The sequence below is a fragment of the Schistocerca serialis genome, chromosome 11 (genome assembly GCF_023864345.2).
Source record: "Schistocerca serialis cubense isolate TAMUIC-IGC-003099 chromosome 11, iqSchSeri2.2, whole genome shotgun sequence".
NCBI classification, from domain to species: Eukaryota; Metazoa; Arthropoda; class Insecta; order Orthoptera; family Acrididae; genus Schistocerca; species Schistocerca serialis.
This window is the reverse complement of record NC_064648.1, coordinates 150,523,993-150,549,326: the sequence shown is the minus strand read 5'-3', so window position 1 is coordinate 150,549,326 and position 25,334 is coordinate 150,523,993. Positions and strand designations below refer to the sequence as shown.

At 44.0% G+C, this 25,334-nt stretch overlaps 1 protein-coding gene and 1 pseudogene across 1 annotated transcript in view; one reads left to right on the top strand and one right to left on the bottom strand.

The window, feature by feature from the left end:
• Positions 1 to 25,334, bottom strand: part of LOC126427101 (guanine nucleotide-binding protein subunit beta-2) — a 188,328-nt gene that overhangs the window by 42,362 nt on the left and 120,632 nt on the right. Inside the window, exon 5 of the mRNA XM_050089302.1 lies at positions 25,042 to 25,207. Within this exon, the coding sequence (XP_049945259.1) occupies positions 25,042 to 25,207 (166 nt within the window). The remainder of the gene's footprint in view (positions 1 to 25,041; positions 25,208 to 25,334) is intronic.
• Positions 11,768 to 11,885, top strand: LOC126427485 (5S ribosomal RNA; annotated as a pseudogene).

The window sequence follows — 25,334 nt, the reverse complement described above, 5'->3', positions numbered from 1 at the left end:
GTTAATTACACATTTGTGCTTCACATTTAAAAATTTAACTGTATTAGGTGAAAGTATGTAGTTTAATGCACAACGATTATTTGTCAAAGTATCAAATTGTAAAGTTTGTTTGTCAGTGATTCAAACGACACAAATAAGTTTCTCTGTTCACATTTCACATTTTTATTACCTCATACTGTAACCAGTTTGATTGTTTGTACCACTGTAATTTGTAAACCATAGTGTAATTCATTACAATTAATTAATTGTTATGGGGAAATACACCTTGTATTGTATGTCCCCTTTTCATTAACCGAATCCCATCCAAATCGTCCGCTCAATTATAAACGAGAGTGATGAAAATTCCTGACATTAATTTTGCTGCATGAGCTATGTGCGGCATAAAACCGCACTGCTGGGACTTCACCAACTAGTTAAAAATGGAAGCCACTGAAGATATCACAGTTAGTCGTCTGGTAATCTCTGAACTTCCTCCATCCGAGGACAGCGGTACATTTCAGTACTGCCACTCTGATACCGAGGCGATCAACAACAGAATCCCAAGCCGGAGGGGGGGATTTAAATCGGCCGCCCTCTCTCAGGAGCTCAGTTCGTCAGCGCACCTGACGATAGCGACATGTCTCATCGCCGAAATATTGTGCCCGTTGGACTCTATGAACCGGCAGTATACTGTTCGAGCAATCTTCAACTGCTTCCGTGTGGCCATTATCAAGTACAAACAACAGTGCCTTAGAGCACGTTTGGTAAAAACTGCCTGACATGACATGACGCCGAAGGTCGATCCATTGAATTGTGTTCCTGATTACGTTTTCATGTGCCTACTGCAATCTCCGAATTGTACGGTGAATATGTTGATCATACTATGGTTTATTTTCCATGCATACATAATATTTGCTGGCATAAATGATTCTGCATCATTTGCAATTTGCAATTTGTACAGAAACCAGATGACAGTTATAAGAGTCGAGGGACATGAAAGGGAAGCAGTGGTTGGGAAGGGAGTGAGACAGGGTTGTAGCCTTTCCCCGATGTTATTCAATCTGTATATTGAGCAAGCAGTGAAGTCATTGTAACTCTGTCAGAGACAGCAAAGGACTTGGAAGAGCAGTTGAACGGAATGGATACTCTTGAAGGGAGGATATAAGATGAACACCAACAAAAGCAAAACGAGGATAGTGGAATGTAGTCGAATTAAGTCGTGTGATGCTGAGGGAATTAGATTAGGAAATCAAACACTTAAAGTAGTAAAGGAGTTCTGCTATATGGGGAGCAAAATAACTGATGATGGTCGAAGTAGAGAGGATATAAAATGTAGACTGGCAATGCAAGGAAAGCGTTTCTGAAGAAGAGGAATTTGTTAACATCGAGTATAGATATAAGTGTCTGGATGTCGTTTCTGAAAGTATTTGTATGGAGTGTAGCCATGTATGGAAACATGGACGATAAATAGTTTGAACAAGAAGAGAATAGAAGCTTTCGAAATGTGGTGCTGCAGAAGAATGCTGAAGATTAGATGTGTAGATCACTTAACTAATGAGGAGGTATTGAATAGAATTGGGGAGAAGAGGAGTTTGTGACACGACTTGACTAGAAGAAGGGATCGGTTGGTAGGACATGTTCTGCGACATCGAGGGATCACAAATTTAGTATTGGAAGGCAGCGTGGAGGGTAAAAATCGTAGAGGGAGACCAAGAGATGAATACACTAAGCAGATTCAGAAGGATGTAGGATTTAGTATTGGAGGGCAGCGTGGAGGGTAAAAATCGTAGAGGGAGACCAAGAGATGAATACACTAAGCAGATTCAGAAGGATGTAGGTTGCAGTAGGTACTGGGAGATGAAGAAGCTTGCACAGGATAGAGTAGCATGGAGAGCTGCTAAAAACCAGTCTCAGGACTGAAGACCACAACAACAACAAATGATTCTAGTTTATACAATCAAGAGCCAAAGAAACTGCTATAGGCATGCGTATTCTCGAACATATTCCCAGTTCGAATAGAATGAATTTCCTTCTACATCTACATCCATACTCCGCAAGCCACCTGACGGTGTGTGGCGGAGGGTACCTTGAGTACCTCTATCGGTTCTCCCTTCTATTCCAGTCTCGTATTGTTCGTGGAAAGAACGTTTGACGGTATGCTTCTGTGTGGGCTCTAATCTCTCTGATTTTATCCTCACGGTCTCTTCGCGAGATATACGTAGGAGGGAGCAATATACTGCTTGACTCCTCGGTGATGGTAGGCTCTCGAAACTTCAACAAAAGCCCGTACCGAGCTACTGAGCGTCTCTCCTGCAGAGTCTTCCACTGGAGTTTATCTATCATCTCCGTAACGCTTTCGCGATTACTAAATGATCCTGTAACGAAGCGCGCTGCTCTCCGTTGGATCTTCTCTATCGCTTCTATCAACCCTATCTGGTACGGATCGGACACTGCTGAGCAGTATTCAAGCAGTGGGCGTACAAGCGTACTGTAACCTACTTCCTTTGCTTTCTGATTGCATTTCCTTAGGATTCTTCCAATGAATCTCAGTCTGGCATCTGCTTTACCGACGATCAACTTTATATGATCGTTCCATTTTAAATCACTCCTAATGTCTACTCCCAGATAATTTATGGAATTAACCGCTTCCAGTTGCTGACCTGCTATATTGTAGCTAAATGATAAGGGATCTTTCTTTCTATGTATTCGCAGCACATTACACTTGTCTACATTGAGATTCAATTGCCATTCCCTGCACCATGCGTCAATTCGCTGCAGATCCTCCTGCATTTCAGTACCATTTTCCATTGTTACAACCTCTCGATACACCACAGCATCATCTGCAAAAAGCCTCAGTGAACTTCCGATGTCATCCACCAGGTCATTTATGCATATTGTGAATAGCAACGGTCCTATGACACTCCCCTGCGGCACACCTGAAATAACTCTTACTTCGGAAGACTTTTCTCCACTGAGAATGACATGTTGCGTTCTGTTATCTAGGAACTCTTCAATCCAATCACACAATTGGTCTGATAGTCCATATGCTCTTACTTGCTCCTTGAGATGGAGAAGTTGCTGTCCACGCATCAGCACGGCTTTAGAAATCAGCCCTTTTCTCACATGATATCTTGCGAACCGTGGATGAAGGGTATCAGACGGATGCCATATTCCTTGACTTCCGCAAAGCGTTTCACTCGGTGCCCCACTGCAGACTCCAAACTAAGGTACGAGCATATGGGGCTGGTTCCCAAATATGTGAGTGGCTTGAAGACTTCTTAAGTAATAGAACCCAGTACGTTATCCTCGATGGTGAGTGTTCGTCGGAGGTGAGTGCCCCAGGGAAGTGTTGTAGGTCCGCTGTTGTTTTCTATCTACATAAATGATCTTTTGGATAGGGTGGATAGCAATGTGCGGCTGTTTGCTGATGATGCTGTGGTGTACGGGAAGGTGTCGTTGTTGAGTGACTGTAGGAGGATGCGAGATGACTTGGACAGGATTTGTGATTGGTGTAAAGAATGGCAGCTAACTCTAAATATAGGTAAATGTAAATTAATGCAGATGAATAGGAAATAGAATCCCGTAATGTTTGAATACTCCATTAGTAGTGTAATGCTTGGCACAGTCACGTCGATTAAATATTTGGGAGTAACATTGCAGAGCGATATGAAGTGGGATAAGCATGTAATGGCAGTTGTGGGGAAGGCGGATAGTCGTCTTCGGTTCATTGGTAGAATTTTGGGAAGATGTGGTTCATCTGTAAAGAAGACCGCTTGTAAAACACGAATACGACCCATTCTTGAGTACTGCTCGAGCGTTTGGGATCCCTATCAGGTCGGATTGAAGGAGGACATAGAAGCAATTCAGAGGCGGGCTGCTATATTCGTTACTGGTAGGTTTGATCATCACGCGAGTGTTACGGAAATGCTTCAGGAACTCGGGTGGGAGCCTCTGGAGGAAAGGAGGCGTTATGTTCGCGAATCGCTACTGAGGAAATTTAGAGAACCTGCATTTGAGGCTGACTGCAGTACAATTTTACTGCCGCCAACTTTCATTTCGCGGAAAGACCACAAAGATAAGATAAGAGAGATTAGGGCTCGTACAGAGGCATATAGGCAGTCATTTTTCCCTCGTTCTGTTTGGGAGTGGAACAGGGAGAGAAGATGCTAGTTGTGGTACGAGGTACCCTCCGCCACGCTCCGTATGGTGGATTGCGGAGTATCTATGTAGATGTAGATGTATTCAAATACAGAGATATGTAAACAAGCAGAATACGGCGCTGCGGTCGGCAACGCTTGTACACGACAGCGAGTGTCTGTCGCAGTTGTTAGATCGGTTACTGCTGCTACAGTGGCAAGTGACTTTGAGCATGGTGTTATAGTCGGCGCAGGAGCGATGGGAAACAGCATCTCCGAGGTAGCTATGAAATGGCGATTTTCTCGTACGACTATTTCACGAGTATACTGTGAATATCAGAAATCCGGTAAAACATCAAATCTCCGACACCGGTGCGGCCGGAGAAAGATCCTGCAAGGACGGGACCAACGACGACTGAAGAGACACAAGCGCAACCCTTGCGCAAATTGCTGCAGATTTCGGCGCTGGGCCATCAACAAGTGTCAGTGTGCAAACCACTGAAAGAAACATCGTCGATATGGGCTTTCGGAGCTGAAGACCCATCATGTACCGTTGATGACTGCACGAAACAGCGTCATGCCTCACCTCGGCCAGTCAACATTGGACTGTTGATGACTGGAAACATGTTGCCTGGTCGGACGAGTGTCGTTTGAAATTGTATCGAGCCGATGAACGTGTATGGGTAAGGGGACCGCAAAAATCCATGGACCCTGCATGTCAGCAGGTGACTGATGGAGCTGATGGAGGCTCTGTAATGGTGTGGAGCGGGTGTAGTTGGAGTGATCTGGGACTCCTGATACGTCTAGACAGGACTCTGACAGGTGACACGTACGTAAGCATCCTGTCTGATCAGCTGTATCCATTCAGGTCCACTGTGCATTCCGATTGACTTGGGCATTTCTAGCAGGACAACGCGATATCCCACACGTCCAGAATTGCTACAGAGTGGCTCCAGGAACACTCTTCTGAGTCATAGACTTCCGCTGGCCAATCTCCCCAGACATGAACATTATTGAGCATATCTGGGACACCTTGCAAGTGTTGTTCAAGAAGAGATCTCCACCCCGTTGTAGTCTTGCGAATTTATGGACAGCCCTACAGGATTCGTTGTGTCAACTCCTTAATCACTCAGACATTACTCGAGTCCATGCGACGTCGTGTTGTGGCACTTCTCCGTGCTCACTGGGGCCCTACACGATATGAGAAAGGTGTACCAATTTCTTTGGCTCTTCAGTGTATATTACTTCTTGTTACGGAATGAGTGGGGACTATGTATGTACCCCTTGAATGGTGTTGCTTCTTGCAACTGAGTATGCTTTGTACACTCCTGGAAATGGAAAAAAGAACACATTGACACCGGTGTGTCAGACCCACCATACTTGCTCCGGACACTGCGAGAGGGCTGTACAAGCAATGATCACACGCACGGCACAGCGGACACACCAGGGACCGCGGTGTTGGCCGTCGAATGGCGCTAGCTGCGCAGCATTTGTGCACCGCCGCCGTCAGTGTCAGCCAGTTTGCCGTGGCATACGGAGCTCCATCGCAGTCTTTAACACTGGTAGCATGCCGCGACAGCGTGGACGTGAACCGTATGTGCAGTTGACGGACTTTGAGCGAGGGCGTATAGTGGGCATGCGGGAGGCCGGGTGGACGTACCGCCGAATTGCTCAACACGTGGGGCGTGAGGTCTCCACAGTACATCGATGTTGTCGCCAGTGGTCGGCGGAAGGTGCACGTGCCCGTCGACCAGGGACCGGACCGCAGCGACGCACGGATGCACGCCAAGACCGTAGGATCCTACGCAGTGCCGTAGGGGACCGCACCGCCACTTCCCAGCAAATTAGGGACACTGTTGCTCCTGGGGTATCGGCGAGGACCATTCGCAACCGTCTCCATGAAGCTGGGCTACGGTCCCGCACACCGTTAGGCCGTCTTCCGCTCACGCCCCAACATCGTGCAGCCCGCCTCCAGTGGTGTCGCGACAGGCGTGAATGGAGGGACGAATGGAGACGTGTCGTCTTCAGCGATGAGAGTCGCTTCTGCCTTGGTGCCAATGATGGTCGTATGCGTGTTTGGCGCCGTGCAGGTGAGCGCCACAATCAGGACTGTATACGACCGAGGCACACAGTGCCAACACCCGGCATCATGGTGTGGGGAGCGATCTCCTACACTGGCCGTACACCACTGGTGATCGTCGAGGGGACACTGAATAGTGCACGGTACATCCAAACCGTCATAAACCCATCGTTCTACCATTCCTAGACCGGCAAGGGAACTTGCTGTTCCAACAGGACAATGCACGTCCGCATGTATCCCGTGCCACCCAACGTGCTCTAGGTGTACGTCAACTACCCTGGCCAACAAGATCTCCGGATCTGTCCCCCATTGAGCATGTTTGGGACTGGATGAAGCGTCGTCTCACGCGGTCTGCACGTCCAGCACGAACGCTGGTCCAATTGAGGCGCCAGGTGGAAATGGCATGGCAAGCCGTTCCACAGGACTACATCCAGCATCTCTACGATCGTCTCCATGGGAGAATAGCAGCCTGCATTGCTGCGAAAGGTGGATATACACTGTACTAGTGCTGACATTGTGCATGCTCTGTTGCCTGTGTCTATGTGCCTGTGGTTCTGTCAGTGTGATCATGTGATGTATCTGACCACAGGAATGTGTCAATAAAGTTTCCCCTTCCTGGGACCATGAATTCACGGTGTTCTTATTTCAATTTCCAGGAGTGTAGATTTTTGGACCACTTCGTCTGTCTTCATCCCCACATCAAATTTACTATGGAGGTTGAAAGTGATGGGATGCTTCCATTTTTAGACGTTCGGTTTATAAAAAACAGATGATACTTTGGGACACAGCGTTCACCAAAAGCCGACGCACACTGATTGGTATCTGCATCCTAAGAGTTGTTATCCACCACACCAATGCAGTGGCGTCCTTACGACTTTGGTACGGAGAGCATATGCCATTTCCGACGTGGACAGCTTAACCCAAGAACTTTAGCATCTGATGGCTGTTTTTAAGGAAAATGGATACTCTGAGAAGCATGTTCGTCGGGCTATGGAGTTTGGGCCATCACTGGAGATGAACGAAGAGGAACATAGATCGGTGGCCTTTCTTCCTTACGCTGGAGGCATATCGTTTACGATTGGACGAATTTTAAGGAACTTTAACATTAAGAGTGTGTTCCGTCCACCTTCTAAGATTAGGGCATTACTCGGCTCTGTGAAAGATGATTTGGAGATTAGGAAACCCGGTGTATACAAAATTCCGTGTCACTGTGGAAAGGCCGATCGATTCGCACAGTGCATGACAGGTGTGTGGAACATCGCCGTCATACGAGGCTACAATAGCCGGAAAAATCGGCAGTAGCAGAATGAGGGACACAGTATGGAATTTGATGAAACTGTGGCAGTTGCCAACATTTCCGGTTTTTGGAACATTGTCTATAAAGAGGTGATTGAAGTTAGGTTGGTGGACAATTTAATCAATAAAGACAGTGGGTTTCCTCTTAGCAAGATGTGGAATCCTTTTTTTTTTTTTTTTTTTTTTTTTTGGTCATCAGTCTACTGACTGATTTGATGCGGCCCGCCACGAATTCCTTTCCTGTGCTAACCTCTTCATCTCAGAGTAGCACTTGCAACCTACGTCCTCAATTATTTTTTTGCCCTCTACAGCTCCCTCTAGTACCATGGAAGTCATTCCCTCATGTCTTAGCAGATGTCCCATCATCCTGTCCCTTCTCCTTATCAGTGTTTTCCACATATTCCTTTCCTCTCCGATTCTGCGTAGAACCTCCTCATTCCTTACCTTATCAGTCCAGCTAATTTTCAACATTCGTCTATAACACCACATCTCAAATGCTTCGATTCTCTTCTGTTCCGGTTTTCCCACAGTCCATGTTTCACTACCTTACAATGTTGTACTCCAGACGTACATCCTCAGAAATTTCTTCCTCAAATTAAGGCCGGTATTTGATATTAGTAGACTTCTCTTGGCCAGAAATGCCTTTTTTGCCATAGCGAGTCTGCTTTTGATGTCCTCCTTGCTCCGTCCATCATTGGTTATTTTACTGCATATGTAGCAGAATTCCATAACTTCATTGACTTCGTGACCATCAATCCTGATGTTAAGTTTCTCGCTGTTCTCATTTCTACTACTTCTCATTACCGTCGTCTTTCTCCGATTTATTCTCAAACCATACTGTGTACTCATTAGACTGTTCATTGTTCAGCAGATCATTTAATTCTTCTTCACTTTCACTCAGGATAGCAATGTCATCAGCGAATCGTATCATTGATATCCTTTCACCTTGTATTTAAATTCCACTCCTGAACCTTTCTTTTATTTCCATCATTGCTTCCTCGATGTACAGATTGAAGAGTAGGGGCGAAAGGCTACAGCCTTGTCTTACACCCTTCTTAATACGAGCACTTCGTTCTTGATCCTCCACTCTTATTATTCCCTCTTGGTTGTTGTACATATTGTATATGACCCGTCTCTCCCTATAGCTTACCCCTACTTTTTTCAGAATCTCGAACAGCTTGCACCATTTTATATTGTCGAACGCTTTTTCCAGGTCGACAAATCCTATGAAAGTGTCTTGATTTTTCTTTAGCCTTGCTTCCATTATTAGCCGTAACGTCAGAATTGCCTCTCTCGTCCCTTTACTTTTCCTAAAGCCAAACTGATCGTCACCTAGCGCAATCTCAATTTTCTTTTCCATTCTGTACGAGGTGTGGCTAGAAAAAAACCGGACTAGTACTGGTGAAACAATAAAACGAATGCAATAAGGCTGAAAGTCGCGTGGCCTGTCACGTGACTCTCGCTTCGCCTACTGCTCGAGTTTCATCTGCCTCCTGCACTCAGTCTGCCCGTGGCGTCTGTTTTAAGTAGTTGACGTTTTGTCTGTGCGTCGGAAAATGTTTAGTGTACAGAAAGAACAGCGTGTTAACACCAAATTTTGTTTCAAACTAGGAAAATCTGCAAGTGAAACGTTTGTAATGTTACAACAAGTGTACGGCGATGATTGTTTATCGCGAACACAAGTGTTTGAGTGGTTTAAACGATTTAAAGATGGCCGCGAAGACACCAGTGATGACACTCGCACTGGCAGACCATTGTCAGAAAAAACTGATGCAAACATTGAAAAAATCGGTAAACTTGTTCGACAAGATCGCCGTTTAACAATCAGAGCAGTGTCTGAGTTAACAGGAGTTGACAAGGAAAGTGTTAGGCAGATTCTTCATGAAAGTTTCAACATGAACAAAGTGTGTTCAAAAATGGTTCCAAAGTGTCTCACAATTGAACAGAAGGAACGCCGAAGAATGATTTGTTCTGACATCCTGGAAAACATTGAAAGTGATCCTACCTTCTTACAAAATGTTATTACTTGCGATGAATCGTGGTTTTTTACTTACGATCCCGAAACTAAACGCCAATCGATGCATTGGAAAACTCCTGGTTCTCCACGACAAAAAAAAGCACGAATGTCTAAATCGAAATTCAAGGCAATGATGATTGTTTTTTTTTACATCAAAGGGATTGTGCACATTGATTGGGTACGAGAGGGACAAACAGTGAATCAGCATTACTACATTAGCGTCCTGGCTACCCTACGTGAGCGAGTACGGAGAAAACGGAACGATTTGTGGAGAAAAAAGTCATGGATCCTTCACCAAGACAATGCCCCAGCTCACAGTGCGTTGTCAGTGAAGACGTTTTTGACAAAACACAACATTCCCATCTTAGATCATCCACCCTACTCACCTGATTTGGCCCCCTGTGACTTTTTTCTTTTCCCTAAAGTCAAGTCAGCTTTGAAAGGAACTAGATTTGAGACTGTTGAAGCAGTAAAAGCAAAAGCGACGGGAGTAATGTATGGACTTACCGAAAATGATCTGCAGCATTGCTATGAACGGTGGAAAATTCGTATGGAGCGGTGTAGAGACCGAGGAGGAGAGTACATTGAAGGAGATAACATGAAATTGTAAATAATTGTAAATAAATGTTTATTCCAGCATCAGTCCGGTTTTTTTCTAGCCGCACCTCGTATATTATTGTTATAAGCAGCTTCGATGCATGAGCTGTTAAGCTGATTGTGCGATAATTCTCGCACTTGTCAGCTCTTGCCGTCTTCGGAATCCTGTATTATCTCGCATCAAAACTAAACGTTCCTCGGTGCGGCCTTGAGTGCGATATATCGTCGCCAGCAGTGTTCCAGTAAGGGCGGCGCCACCTCCCTGTCTTGGAGGGCAGCAGCCGTCATGCGCCGTGTACTGAACGGTGGCCTATATAGGACGTCGATTTGCAGCCTGGCGTCAGTTCTCAGCAGGACTCATCAGCAGAAGCACATTTTCCTGAAGAAGGCGACCAGTTGGATCGCCGAAATATCGAGTCAAGTTGATTTTAGGATCCGGCAGCAAACCCGAAGAGGGACACAGCAAAGGACTTGGAAGAGCGGTTGAACGGAATGGATAGTGTCTTGAAGGGAGGATATAAGATGAACATCAACAAAAGCAAAACGAGGATAATGCAATGTAGTCGAATTAAGTTGGGTGATGCTGAGGGTATTACAGAAGGAAATGAGACACTTAAAGTAGTAAATGAGTTTTGCTATTTGGCGAGCAAAATAACTGATGATGGTCGAAGTAGAGAGGATATAAAATGTAGATTGGCAATGGCAAGGAAAGCGTTTCTGAAGAAGAGAAATTTGTTAACATCGAGTTTAGATTTAAGTGTCAGGAAGGCGTTTCTGCAAGTGTTTGTATGGAGTGTAGCCATGTATGGAAGTGAAACGTGGACGATAAATAGTTTGGATAAGAAGAGAATAGAAGCTTTCGAAATGTGGTGCTACAGAAGAATGCTGAAGATTAGATGGGTAGATCACATAACTAATGAGGAGGTATTGAATAGGATTGGGGAGAAGAGAAGTTTGTGGCACAACTTGACTAGAACAAGGGATCGGTTGGTAGGACATGTTCTGAGGCATCAAGGGATCACCAATTTAGTATTGGAGGGCAGCGTGGAGGGTAAAAATCGTAGAGGAAGACCAAGAGATGAATGCACCAAGCAGATTCAGAAGGATGTAGGTTGCAGTAGGTACTGGGAAATGAAGAAGCTTGCACAGGATAGAGTAGCATGGAGAGCTGCATCAAACCAGTCTCAGGACTGAAGACCACAACAACAACATGTAAAGATACGACTGATGCACGAATACAACTGGACATTTACCGACTTGCATTATGCCCACCATCTGGAGTTACAAGTGCAATGCCTCGGCCGGCCGGAGTGCCCGAGCGGTTCTAGGCGCTACAGTCTGGAACCGCGCCACTGCAACGGTCGCAGGTTCGAATCCTGCCTCGGGCATGGATGTGTGTGATAGGTTAGTTAGGTTTAAGTAGTTGTAAGTTCTATGGGACTTATGGCCTCAGAAGTTAAGTCCCATAGTGCTCAGAGCTATTTTGCAATGCCTTGACAGAATGGTGAGAAAGCGAGAAAATAGTTTTTGTGTATTGGAGTATGTGGAGTGGTTATCTGCTACAACTTACAACAGTGCAGCGTGAATTGGAAGAGAATCCCCATGTAAAAAGAGCACTGTACATTGGTGACGACAATGTGGGATACTAGCTATCTCTTTAAGGCTAACGGCCTTGCCACAGTGGTAACACTGGTTCTCGTCAGATCACCGAAGTTAAGCGCTGTCGGGCTGGGCTAGCACTTGGATGGGTGACCATCCGGTCTGCCGAGCGTTGTTGGCAAGTGGGCTGCACTCAGCCCTTGTGAGGCAAACTGAGGAGCTACTTGATTGAGAAGTAGCGGCTTCGGTCTCGTAAACTGACATACTGCCGGGAGAGCGGTGTGCTGACCACATGCCCCTCCATATCCACATCCAGTGACGCCTGTGGGCTGAGGATGACACGGCGGCCGGTCGGTACCGTTGGGCCCTCCAAAACCTGTTCGGCTGGAATTTTCTCTTTAAACAGAAAAGAACCGGTCGACCAATTGTGACCTATGCAACCGTGGAGAGTGTAAGTAGGCTGTTTATGTTTTCTCTATGTAAGTAGGCTGTTTATGTTTTCTTATTGGCAACGTTACGTAGCACTCAATATGAAAATCACTGGCTGTGCTGTGTGCAGTCTGTGGCTAGTTTGCATTGTTGTCTGCCATTGTAGTGTTGGGCAGCGGCAGCTGGCTGTGAACAGCGCGTAGCGTTGCGCAGTTGGAGGTGAGCCGCCAGCAGTGGTGGATGTGAGGAGAGAGATGGCGGAGTTTTGTAATTTTTCATGAACTGGTATATTTATATATGATGATATCAAGGTAAATACATTGTTTGTTTTCTATTAATATCTTTCATTTGCTAACTATCCCTATCAGTAGTTAGTGCCTTCAGTAGTTTGAATCTTCTATTTAGCTGGCAGTAGTGGCGCTCGCTGTATTGCAGTAGCTTGAGCAGCGGAGATTTTTGTGAGGTAAGTGATTTGCGAAAGGTATAGTTTAAAGTTAGTCAGGGCCATTCTTTAGTAGGGAATTTTGAAAGTCAGATTGCGTTGCGCTAAAAATATTTTGTGTCAGTTTAAGCACAGTCCTGTATAAATTGTTCAAAGGGGACGTTTCATATGGCGACCCTGCCAGGATACCTCACTGGAATCTTCTGATTTTTTCTTGTAGTTTGTGTAATTAGTGTAGATTTTGTTTATTGCTAGCGCGTAATTGTAGAGAAAATCTCCTTTGTAGTTGCAGTCTTTCATTGTTGTACAGTAAAACAGTTGTGGCATGCATGCAGTTTTACACCAAGTATTTCTCAGCAGCGCGTGCAATTAACTAGATATTTTTTTCAGTGTTATGTTAATGTGTTCTCTTATTTTTGCTCTTCAAATTGTGCTTTTCTGTGTTGTCGTGTGAAATATTGTGACAATAATGGCGTGTGAAAAACGTAATACTAGGCTCCAAAGTAAACTGAGAAATGACAGTGAAGACGAAAGCAGTGTGTTAGCGCCGCAGAGTAATGAATTAACAGACATTCAAAGTAGTAATTTGGTAACTGTGCATAGGGAAATGGAGCGGGCGGCAAACAATGGCGTGGACAGTGAAACAATTAGTGAAGAGGGACGCATTATCGAACGATCGGTCGGCAACAGCTCGCCTCAGGAATCCGAAATGACAGGACACAATTTCGCAAATACTGTAGTTTCAGGTTTTGGGTCATCACCGTTTTCTCAAATAAGTCAAGACACATTTTCTGCTTGTCAAAATGTGAATGTTGCCGGTGCAAATGCACTGCCGAAAAGCGTAGAGAAACAGATTCCAGACACTAATACATTATTATTGCAATTAATGCAACAAATGGAACAAAATCAGAGACAAACACAGCAAAAGCTTCAAAAGTTAGACACAATGGAACAAAATCTTAAAAAGTTAGACTCATTGGAGCAAACTCTTGAACGAACACGTGAGGATTTAACTGCTGAGTTACATCACATTGAATCGAAATGTCAAAAAGTCTGTAATGACGTAAAAACACAAATTTGTGAGCATTTCCAACCTATTTTTTCGCGTCATGAAAATGCACTACAGAATCACGAAGCATCTATAAAAGAACTGCAAACTATTCTTCATGAAAATCATGAGACCTTGCAAGCTAAAATTGACTCAGTTGCATCTACCGATACGGTTATGCAACTTGCAAAAAGTCAAGAAAACTTAAAAGACACAGTAGATACGATTTCAACACAAATGGACACTCTGAAACTTGGTTCAGAAAAACACACTGAGGAAATAAGTACACTATCGGATAAAGTAGCCGAACTTTCAGATCAGTTCACTAACTTATCTACAAAGGTAGATGATGATCTGAATGACACAACACCTGTAGCCTTCACTGACACAGAAGAGTATGAACAAATTAGGAAATTCAAACAAAATCAGAATCGAATTAATACACAACACCAAAGAGAAATCCGGGAAGTACAAGATCAGCTGGCACAGGTAATACAAGAATTACGTATTTCAGAGGACACTCGCGCCCCAATACGGGAAGAGGGACACAGAAATACGGAAAAGCCACAATATAATAACACAGAGCATTTCGGTAATTATGAAAGGAATTGGCAAGGTGCACCGAATTTTGAGATGGAACCGCCGACACGACGTAACAATGACCGATATGCGACTCGCCGACATGATGATTTTGACTATAAGCTGTTCATTACTACACGTAAATTCAAAACATTTAAGAATTCTGGCAACGACATTCATCCACAAGCATGGCTCCATCAATTCTCTCATTGTTTTCCTCCCAACTGGTCGTTGGAACACAGATTAGAATTTATGTGTGGCTACTTAGAGAATGAACCAGCTGTAAGAATGAGATCGGTAATTCACGATTGCCACAGTGAAGGAGAGTTTTACCATGCCTTCCTCTCAGCATATTGGTCTCAAGCTACACAAGACCGTGTAAAACATAGCATCATGATGATGAAACACTTTGAACAATCTGAATTTTCCAGTCTTGTCAAATATTTTGAAGACATGTTGCATAAGAATCAATATCTTTCAAACCCATACAGCCCCTCAGAACTCATCCGCATTTGCTTAATCAAACTGCCTGAACATTTACGACATATTATTTTGGCAGGACGTTGCAAAGACGACATTGAAGCATTTCAGGGACTCTTACAAGAATTAGAAATTGACACTGACAGTCGCCGGATGCGAAAACAGGAAAACAATCACTACAGGTCACATACGTCACAATTCCGTGACGACAGAAACAATAACTGGACACGGCAAGGCTATTCTTACAACGCAAATCGTGACCAAAACAGACACCACCCTTATGACAACCGCTGGCAGAAAAATAGTTACAGAGAAAGGTCGCATTTCCGTAGAAATGAATATGACAGAGATAACCAAAGAAACAGACAATATGGGAACAAAAACGATTATTGTCAATTTCGGACGCAACGGACCAGCACGCAGTTACGACTCAGGGAGAAATTCTCCACCACATGACCGACAAACAAGAAATTATGTAAACTACCGACAAAACGACAGAATTCAATTTCATCAGAACTGGCGGGATTCTAACACGGCTGGGCCCTCTCGGCAAGGCGAATTTGTAGAAGTTAGGTCTCCTAATCCCAATAACGACGCGCGCCAACAAAGAGACAGACAATGACTCGCACAGCAGGCAGCTGCCTGCGGCCGCTGGCTCAGGGAAAAATAACAAAGACGCTAGCCTTGAGGAAAGATTTAGCATTCTTTACCGATGTATACAACATGATAATTGCGTTGAAGTTGAAACTCTGCGTACTAGGAAGAGTAAAGGTTTACACCACATTTCTCATGTAAAACCATTTATTGACAGATAATCTGCCTTTTAACTTTGTCTTTGCCATAAAACGTTTTACTTCACGTTACTAGTATGCTTTAGAAACTGTTACCATGCAACAATGTTTGAAGTTAAATATCCAGTCAAGAACCAAGAGAACTTATTTAAACAGAAATGACAAATGCATTGTTATAGTAAACAGACGTCACAGTGTTATTGTGTGTGTACATTCTTGCTTGTTTGTTGCACGATTACGTAACGACTATAAGGCTCACATACTTAGAACATTTACCAGTACTGCTAATGAGATTTTAATGCAACATTTTGGTTTATTTGAAAATACATTCTGAATTTAAAGTGCTTTCTGAGAGATACCAGATGACACAGAGGTTAGTTTATGTGACAGCTACACGATTTTTATCACGACGCTACTAATGAGTGACAATTTACAATGTTACTTTTGCGGTGTATCTGTTTTATATCTGCACAGTTTTTCTGAATTCTTCTGGAAAGAAAAACATGTTTTAGTAGTAACTTTTGTGGTATAGCAACAATGAGACAGCCTTTTTCGTGGCACAACATTACGTTACTGTAGAGTACTTTCTTCATCACGCCAATAAGCATAATAACTACGATATCTATACGCAAAGCATTTCACTTTTTTTTATCATGAGGTAAGTACATTGGCTTCTGCAGAACTTAGCTTTTGAAGGAAAATAACTACGACACTTCCACAGAGATTATCTTACAACAAGATGCACATTTAGCGCTACAAGACACGCATTTCAGTGATCAATTTTATACTTAAAACATTTATTTTTAAAGATTTTTGAATTACAAAGAAAGTTTTCCGTGATATATTTCATTCCATTGGTGTAATCTGTAACACCTGAGGGTATAATTACATAAATCCTCAGGGGGGTACACGCTTACTTTGTGTACCATGTGTGTGGCAACCACAAGGAACCCTAGCTAATATGGTATTTGCTTATACAACTTTACACATCGGTACCATATTTCTCTAACACAGAATTACACAGCTATCTGATTATTTGACAGAGAAACAAACATTCTTTTTACTACATCAGTGACACATGTTTACGCAATACACAGTTGGGTAACTTCACACTTATGAAACTGTATTTTGTCTGTACTTTGAGAAACGCTCATATTTTTCGGAATCATTGTGATACTATGAGAGCTTTGAATGACGTATTTCGTAAGGGAGCATGATTTTAAAGTACGTTTGAGGTAGATGACACTATTGAAATGAGCAGAGAATTTTTTTAGGCTCAGAAATTATTGGAGGAAGTTACGACGATTTTGAGATTTGACTGAGGTGTTATGATGTTATTATTACGACGACGATGTGTATTATGTTGTTGAGGAATGTTTATTATGCTACGTATTTCTCACGATGAAATATTGAAGAAGTGTCGACGAATATGTATATGTATAATGAGGTAAGGAATAATGAGTAGTGTTTAGGGACTCTGATTTATGAAAAGGATGTTGGAAACCAAGAAACGTACTTTAAGAGTTATGAAATGTGTGACTGTATCAAAATGCTGACGAATATTTTTTTTTTTTTTTGGACACTTATATTTATAGGATTTTGTTTCTACAGATTTGCAACGCTAATTCTTGACCTGTGAAATATTTTTAAATGAGACTGCAACGGTAGCAGAATCTCCTGTCGTAAATATTTCCGTACGAAAGTTAAGTGACCACCTGCACGTAATGCGTCGCGGGCACCCAGCTGTGTCAGACGCCTGGAGAAAAAGCCATTATTGCGAGCCCTTTTCAGCGGCACAGGTAGAAAAAAAAAGGGGACGTGGGACGTGTCAAACACCTGGAGAACAAGCCATTAGGGTGTGCCTTTCATCGCTAATGCGACACCCTCGTTACTTGAAAACATATGATTACTCGCACTTTGTGCTAATTACTGAAATGCTTATGAATTGATGGGAAATATTCGTACATCTGCACACCTGATTACGACAAGCGTCTTTCTACGAGAGTTGAGAGCTACTAACTTATGAAATGTCACATGACTACTGAATGATATTTTTATGCTTTGCTTTTCATAGTTGCTTATTTCATTTGACATCTGTTTTCCAGCTGTGTTGCAGCATTGCTTTTATAAAATAAAATGCATTTGCTAATGTGAACACTTTCTGTCAACAGATCTATTAAATAATTATTTTATGATCCACATTCTTTAAAAAAGGAGCACTTGGAAAGGAAAGAACAATAAGAAGGAACTAGTAACTGCATTCATAATTTTCTTTTCAAGTAATTGGTAACTTTTTGGTAGAATAACTTCTTGTGGTGCACCACTTTAATTACATAGACATTAAGATGTGAATATACATTTGCCTTATCTGCATTGTTATCTTTAGTGTACTATTTTTTCTGCTTGAGCTATGTCATGTTTCGATATAAGCTGCTGTTTGCCAGGCATAGTGCTACTGAACTTTAATTTGTGTTACTCTGCTAAGCCAGATTTATTTTTTTTGTTTTGTTTGCTGCTCATTGCCTTATATTCGTTGTAATTTATGCTGCTTGCTTTGCCTTTTGTATTTTTTATCATTGCTGTTTGTATTAATTGTTTTGTGCTGCTGCATTGCCTCGTCCCTTAGTTTAGCATCTGAGCTCAGTAGATTTAAGTTAGCTTAAGAGGGGGTAGACTATATGAGAAACTGACTATGGAGAATAGGTAAAGAATGCATTGCGAAGTTATATAGAAAGGATTTGGGCCCAAATGAGTATTGTACAATCAGAAATAATTATTTTGAAAGAAATATGAACAGAATACAGAAAGCATGCTTGGATAAGATTTTTTTGGTGGAAGCAAAGGTTGAAATAAGACGAAAGATCTATAGAATGAAGTTTTGGGATGGACTGCAGTACCAAATGTTCCACTGAAAACGAACCCTGTCCTTTCCTATTGGTGTTATCCCACTATGTGTTTGTGTACCCTTGTGTATTTGTTTTCTTCCTGTCTCTGTGTAGTTTCATAGAATTTTTTCTTCTTTTAATATTAAGCTACATTCACTATGATGAGGAATACTGTTATCCTCAAATATAATTGGCATTAATAATATGTTATTTACTTTGTAAAGATGTTAGACATTATTCATTCTGTTTAAATGCTCATGTGTGAAGTTGATGTTTCGCAAGTTATTCTGATCTTTTATGTATGTACTCATGTCATAATTCCTGTAACACTGATGTATATGTCTATATCTATTCTTTTGTAAAGCCTGTACTACAAATGTTATCTGTATTATTATGTTTTTAATGATGTATTTTGTACCTTTGTAATTGTATTCTTATGTTATAAAATTGTAATTGTCACCAGTTCATGACATTATTAACTTGTTAGTTACATTTCACTGCACACGTTTCTGTTGGTCATAGTATATGGACAATATGTGAGAAGTAGGGACTGTTAGTGTTTGCACGTGTGTTAATGATTCAGCAAGGGACTGGATAACAGCATTGCTGGTTCTAAGGACAATTTCAAAAACTTTGTGAGTGCACAAGTGGTGGTTTATGGACTTGCTATATTATCCGCAAGACTCTTCAATGGTGATTGTGCACCTGCACAGTCACAACAGATGGCTGCTGGCCATCTCTTCAAGGACTACAGTGGGTCTACATCTTTGATGATCCATCAATACCATTATTTCTACAAGGACTGCAGTGGGTCTGCACCTCTGGTGGCCCACCAATACCGTAATCTCTACCAGGACTACAGTGGGTCTGCTCTGTGATGACTTACCTACCAATACTCTTCAAAACGTCGAATGAACTCTGCTGTGGGTTTGCACTGTTGTGGCCCATTACCTGTCTGCATGTCGAGAGTCAGCACTGTCTTTCCATTGGAAGGACACACTACTTCTTCAAGACAGCATGGAAATCCACTACTTCTGTGTGCATTTTCTTTTACTGCTCAGACTTTGAGAAAAACACTGCTATTCTCCTGTTATGTACGATTAGGACTGTCTTTATGGACTGTGAGACAATTTTAGCTTTTGACCAACATTGTATCAATAAGTGTGTGCATTTGAATTCTTTGTTATTGTAATTATGAAAAGAAAAATTTTTGTCAAATCTGTATTGGCCAGTGCCCAACACCATTTGTAAAATTTTTTTTGTGGGGAGCATGGGGGCTATGTAAGTAGGCTGTTTATGTTTTCTCTATGTAAGTAGGCTGTTTATGTTTTCTTATTGGCAACGTTACGTAGCACTCAATATGAAAATCACTGGCTGTGCTGTGTGCAGTCTGTGGCTAGTTTGCATTGTTGTCTGCCATTGTAGTGTTGGGCAGCGGCAGCTGGCTGTGAACAGCGCGTAGCGTTGCGCAGTTGGAGGTGAGCCGCCAGCAGTGGTGGATGTGAGGAGAGAGATGGCGGAGTTTTGTAATTTTTCATGAACTGGTATATTTATATATGATGATATCAAGGTAAATACATTGTTTGTTTTCTATTAATATCTTTCATTTGCTAACTATCCCTATCAGTAGTTAGTGCCTTCAGTAGTTTGAATCTTCTATTTAGCTGGCAGTAGTGGCGCTCGCTGTATTGCAGTAGCTTGAGCAGCGGAGATTTTTGTGAGGTAAGTGATTTGCGAAAGGTATAGTTTAACGTTAGTCAGGGCCATTCTTTAGTAGGGAATTTTGAAAGTCAGATTGCGTTGCGCTAAAAATATTTTGTGTCAGTTTAAGCACAGTCCTGTATAAATTGTTCAAAGGGGACGTTTCAAGAGGGTGGGGGAAAGTTTCATATGCAGTCCAAAAAATCAATGGTCCGTGCAAGCTACAGCGTAGATTTTGAGACGGTGGTTCCATTTCAAACCGTAACGTCTCTTGCAACAATTAAAACCGGAAGATTATGCTCGGCGCCTTCAATTTTTGCATCACAATGCAGGAATGACTTGAGGATGAACATTACGCCTCACAAGCTGATATTCAGCGACGAAGCAACTTTCCATTTATCTGGAAAGGGTAATCGCCACAATGTGGGAGTATGGGGCTTTGGAAATCCTCATGAAATCGCGGCGCGTGAACGAGACTTGTAAGGTGTCAGGCAAATCCAACACCTTCCATGAAAACCCTGACATGATAAGCAAATCCAGTAGTATGTCACATAGCTCCGAATAAATCGTGACATTAAATTAACCAAAGTAATACGAGTAACGAGTGAGCAAATGGAATACCACAGACTAACACAAGAATGCCTAAATGCGTGTCATACCTTCCCACCGTGAGACAGACGCAGTTCCGAGGGGAGAAACGAGAACAGAAGCCGAGAGCAGAACCGTGTTAAGCTGGAAGGCCCTACGATAAGGGACGGACACCTACGCCGCCAGCTAGCCGCTAGGACCACCCCCAGCCCATGTTAAAAGCTAGAGCCCTCCAGAAGAACAGTATAGATCTTACGATAACACAAAAAGGGCTACCCCAGCCGCAAGTTTTAGCGTGAGACTTTTTCGCGTCTCTGTTACGTCAGGACCACCCCCAGCCCATGTTAAAAGATAGAGCCCTCCAGAAGAACAGTATAGATCTTACGATAACACTAAAAGGACCACACCAGCTGCAAGTTTTGGCGTGAGACTTTTTCGCGTCTCTGTTACGTTGCAAACTTTAATAACATTGCCCCACCACGAAAAGTATAACGTTTCTTATTGGACAGACAGAATTTTTGTAGGCGGAGCTTAAGGTTAACATTGAGACCCTGATTGGTCAGATGAAAACACAGCCAGATAGTTTTTTTTTAAACCAACTTCGGTAAATGGTAGTAAGGAGAAGTTAGGAGAGAGTTGCTTCCGAGACGGCGAGGTGAGCGGAGCTGTGCTGTCCGCCGCCCCCTGACGAACACTGACAAGGTAATGAACGCATGCGATGCTGCATAACAGCTGGCTCTCAGCACTATGGGACTTAACATCTATGGTCATCAGTCCCCTAGAACTTAGAACTACTTAAACCTAACTAACCTAAGGACATCACACACATCCATGCCCGAGGCAGGATTCGAACTTGCGACCGGCGCGGTCGCGCGGTTCCAGACTGTAGCGCCTAGAACCGCTCGGCCGGCATAGGTCATCCTTCGATCCATTGTAGAACTAGGAAACCCATTCAGAGAATATTCGTTCACATTTTTGTTGAAAGCAGTTGGTTTTTACCATCCTGTATTGAAACATTTCCTTTTATCAATAGTGCAATTTATAAACAATGTTTTGTGAATAGAATAAAATTTCCAATGGTAAACTTAACTGCTTTTTCGACGTTATTTTACCAGCTAACTAAAAATAGGAAAGCCTTGAACCCCTTCCACTAAATTTAGTTAGTATTAAGATTCTTTTACAGGGAGTGCAGTGGAGCTGATGCTGAAATCATTAATTATTTGGTTATATCATCGCTAGTCTCATTGAACTCTTCTGAACTCTACATGTCATGTGTGGTCTGGCGTCTCCTTACCAGCAACAGGTCCCAGGTTCAAATTAGTCAATTCCCTAAAAAACACGTTCAGAGCGTCGTTGCGCGAAAGTGGTAGGTAGACACGATATACACTCCTGGAAATGGAAAAAAGAACACATTGACACCGGTGTGTCAGACCCACCATACTTGCTCCGGACACTGCGAGAGGGCTGTACAAGCAATGATCACACGCACGGCACAGCGGACACACCAGGAACCGCGGTGTTGGCCGTCGAATGGCGCTAGCTGCGCAGCATTTGTGCACCGCCGCCGTCAGTGTCAGCCAGTTTGCCGTGGCATACGGAGCTCCATCGCAGTCTTTAACACTGGTAGCATGCCGCGACAGCGTGGACGTGAACCGTATGTGCAGTTGACGGACTTTGAGCGAGGGCGTATAGTGGGCATGCGGGAGGCCGGGTGGACGTACCGCCGAATTGCTCAACACGTGGGGCGTGAGGTCTCCACAGTACATCGATGTTGTCGCCAGTGGTCGGCGGAAGGTGCACGTGCCCGTCGACCTGGGACCGGACCGCAGCGACGCACGGATGCACGCCAAGACCGTAGGATCCTACGCAGTGCCGTAGGGGACCGCACCGCCACTTCCCAGCAAATTAGGGACACTGTTGCTCCTGGGGTATCGGCGAGGACCATTCGCAACCGTCTCCATGAAGCTGGGCTACGGTCCCGCACACCGTTAGGCCGTCTTCCGCTCACGCCCCAACATCGTGCAGCCCGCCTCCAGTGGTGTCGCGACAGGCGTGAATGGAGGGACGAATGGAGACGTGTCGTCTTCAGCGATGAGAGTCGCTTCTGCCTTGGTGCCAATGATGGTCGTATGCGTGTTTGGCGCCGTGCAGGTGAGCGCCACAATCAGGACTGCATACGACCGAGGCACACAGGGCCAACACCCGGCGTCATGGTGTGGGGAGCGATCTCCTACACTGGCCGTACACCACTGGTGATCGTCGAGGGGACACTGAATAGTGCACGGTACATCCAAACCGTCATCGAACCCATCGTTCTACCATTCCTAGACCGGCAAGGGAACTTGCTGTTCCAACAGGACAATGCACGTCCGCATGTATCCCGTGCCACCCAACGTGCTCTAGAAGGTGTAAGTCAACTACCCTGGCCAGCAAGATCTCCGGATCTGTCCCCCATTGAGCATGTTTGGGACTGGATGAAGCGTCGTCTCATGCCGTCTGCACGTCCAGCACGAACGCTGGTCCAACTGAGGCGCCAGGTGGAAATGGCATGGCAAGCCGTTCCACAGGACTACATCCAGCATCTCTACGATCGTCTCCATGGGAGAATAGCAGCCTGCATTGCTGCGAAAGGTGGATATACACTGTACTAGTGCCGACATTGTGCATGCTCTGTTGCCTGTGTCTATGTGCCTGTGGTTCTGTCAGTGTGATCATGTGGTGTATCTGACACCAGGAATGTGTCAATAAAGTTTCCCCTTCCTGGGACAATGAATTCACGGTGTTCTTATTTCAATTTCCAGGAGTGTAGAACAAACAGACACCACACAGAATGTTAGAGATTCGCCCAAAGTTAATGCTTCCTCTCCAGTGGCACAGACGTAGCTACATAGGCCGTTTTTCTTCAAAGAGAGATCTCTGAGATGGGTACCCCTTACCTAGATGTGTTGCACTTGTGATTTTTTCCACAAAAGGCTGCTGATTCCGAGAATTTCACCTTCCAACAGGACGGTGCACCACCACATTGCAGCACCTATGATCGTCGCTACCTATACGATGAACTTTCGCATCGCTGGATTCGGCGTAGTGATGAAGATGATGTTCCCTTGGGCCTCAAGTCACCTGACCGAACACCTCCTGACTTTTCCCTGTAAGAGTGCAGAGAGGACCGTGTTTACTTACCCCTACTGTCATGAACACTGGGAACAGCTCAGAGAACGCATAAATGCTGCTGTGAGGACCGCCTGACAGGATGTCGTTACATAAGGTATGGAACGAATTTGAGTATCGCTTGGACGTTTGCCGTGTGACTAGAGTAGCACTCACACACAATTTTTAGAGTGCGAAATCCAAAGTTGGATAGTGTCCAGTTCTGTTCATCTACATAAATAAAAATGTGAATGCTCATTTGTTTAAAATCGTATATCTCTGAAAGTTCTTCACGGATTGCTTTCAAATTTTGATACAACGTTACTTTCCAATACGACCGTGTTATTATATCTACTGGAGCGCCATATGGCATATACATAGTTCTTCTCCGAGTGCTTCCAAATTTTGATATATATATAGTACTGCTATTGAAATTGCTACGCTAAGAAGAAGTGCAGATGATAAACGGTCATTCATTGGACAGATATATTATACTACAACTGACATATGACTACATTTTCACGCAATTTCGGTGCACAGATCCTGAGTAATCAGTACCCAGAACAACCACCTCTGGCCGTAATAACGGCCTCGATACGCCTGGGCATTGAGTCAAACAGAGCTTGGATGGCATGTACAGGTACAGCTGCCCGTGCAGCTTCAACACAATACCACAGTTCATCGAGAGTAGTGAGTGGCGTATTGAGCCAGTTGCTCGGCCACCATTGACCAGACGTTTTCAGTTGGTGAGAGATCTGGAGAATGTGCTGGCCAGGGCAGCAGTCGAACATTTTCTGTATCCAGAAAGGCCTGTACAGGACCTGCAACATGCGGTCGTGCAGTATCCTGCTGAAATGTATGGTTTCGCAGGGATCGAATGAAGGATAGAGCGAGGGGTCGTAACACATCTGAAATGTAACGTCCACTGTTCAAAGTGCCGTCAATGCGAACAAGGGGTGACCGAGACGTGTAACCAATGGCACCCCATACCATCACGCTGGATGATACGCCAGTATGGCAATGACGAATACACGTTTCCAATGTGGGTTCACCGCGATGTCGCCAAACATGGATGTGACCACCCTGTGCATAAAGGCTCTTTTACGTGTGTCTACTGTGTTTATTAAACTTATGGAAGAAACCTAGGACCTTGTGCATTAGTCTAATACTTAGGTCTCCATGTGGCAATAGCTTGTAACGGGTGTACACTGGCAGATAGATGGGCCGGAGCCCCTGGCAGTACTCACATCTTCATGTCGCCGGAGCCGGTGATGAGCGTCTGGTCGTCGATGAAGCGGCAGGAGGACAGGAAGCCCTCGTAGCCCGCCAGCTCGCGCACGATCTTGGCGGCGCCCGTAGAGTCCCGGTTGTTGAGGTCGTACACCGTGCACATGTTGTCCATGCCGCCGCACGCTGCGGGCAGGAGAACAGAGCGGGGTCGTGAGTGTACGACAGTGCGATGGACGCCCACCGACGGTCTTTGCAGGGATTACCCTGGCAACTGTCCCTCCTCAACCCAAATTCTCTTACAAGGGAACCT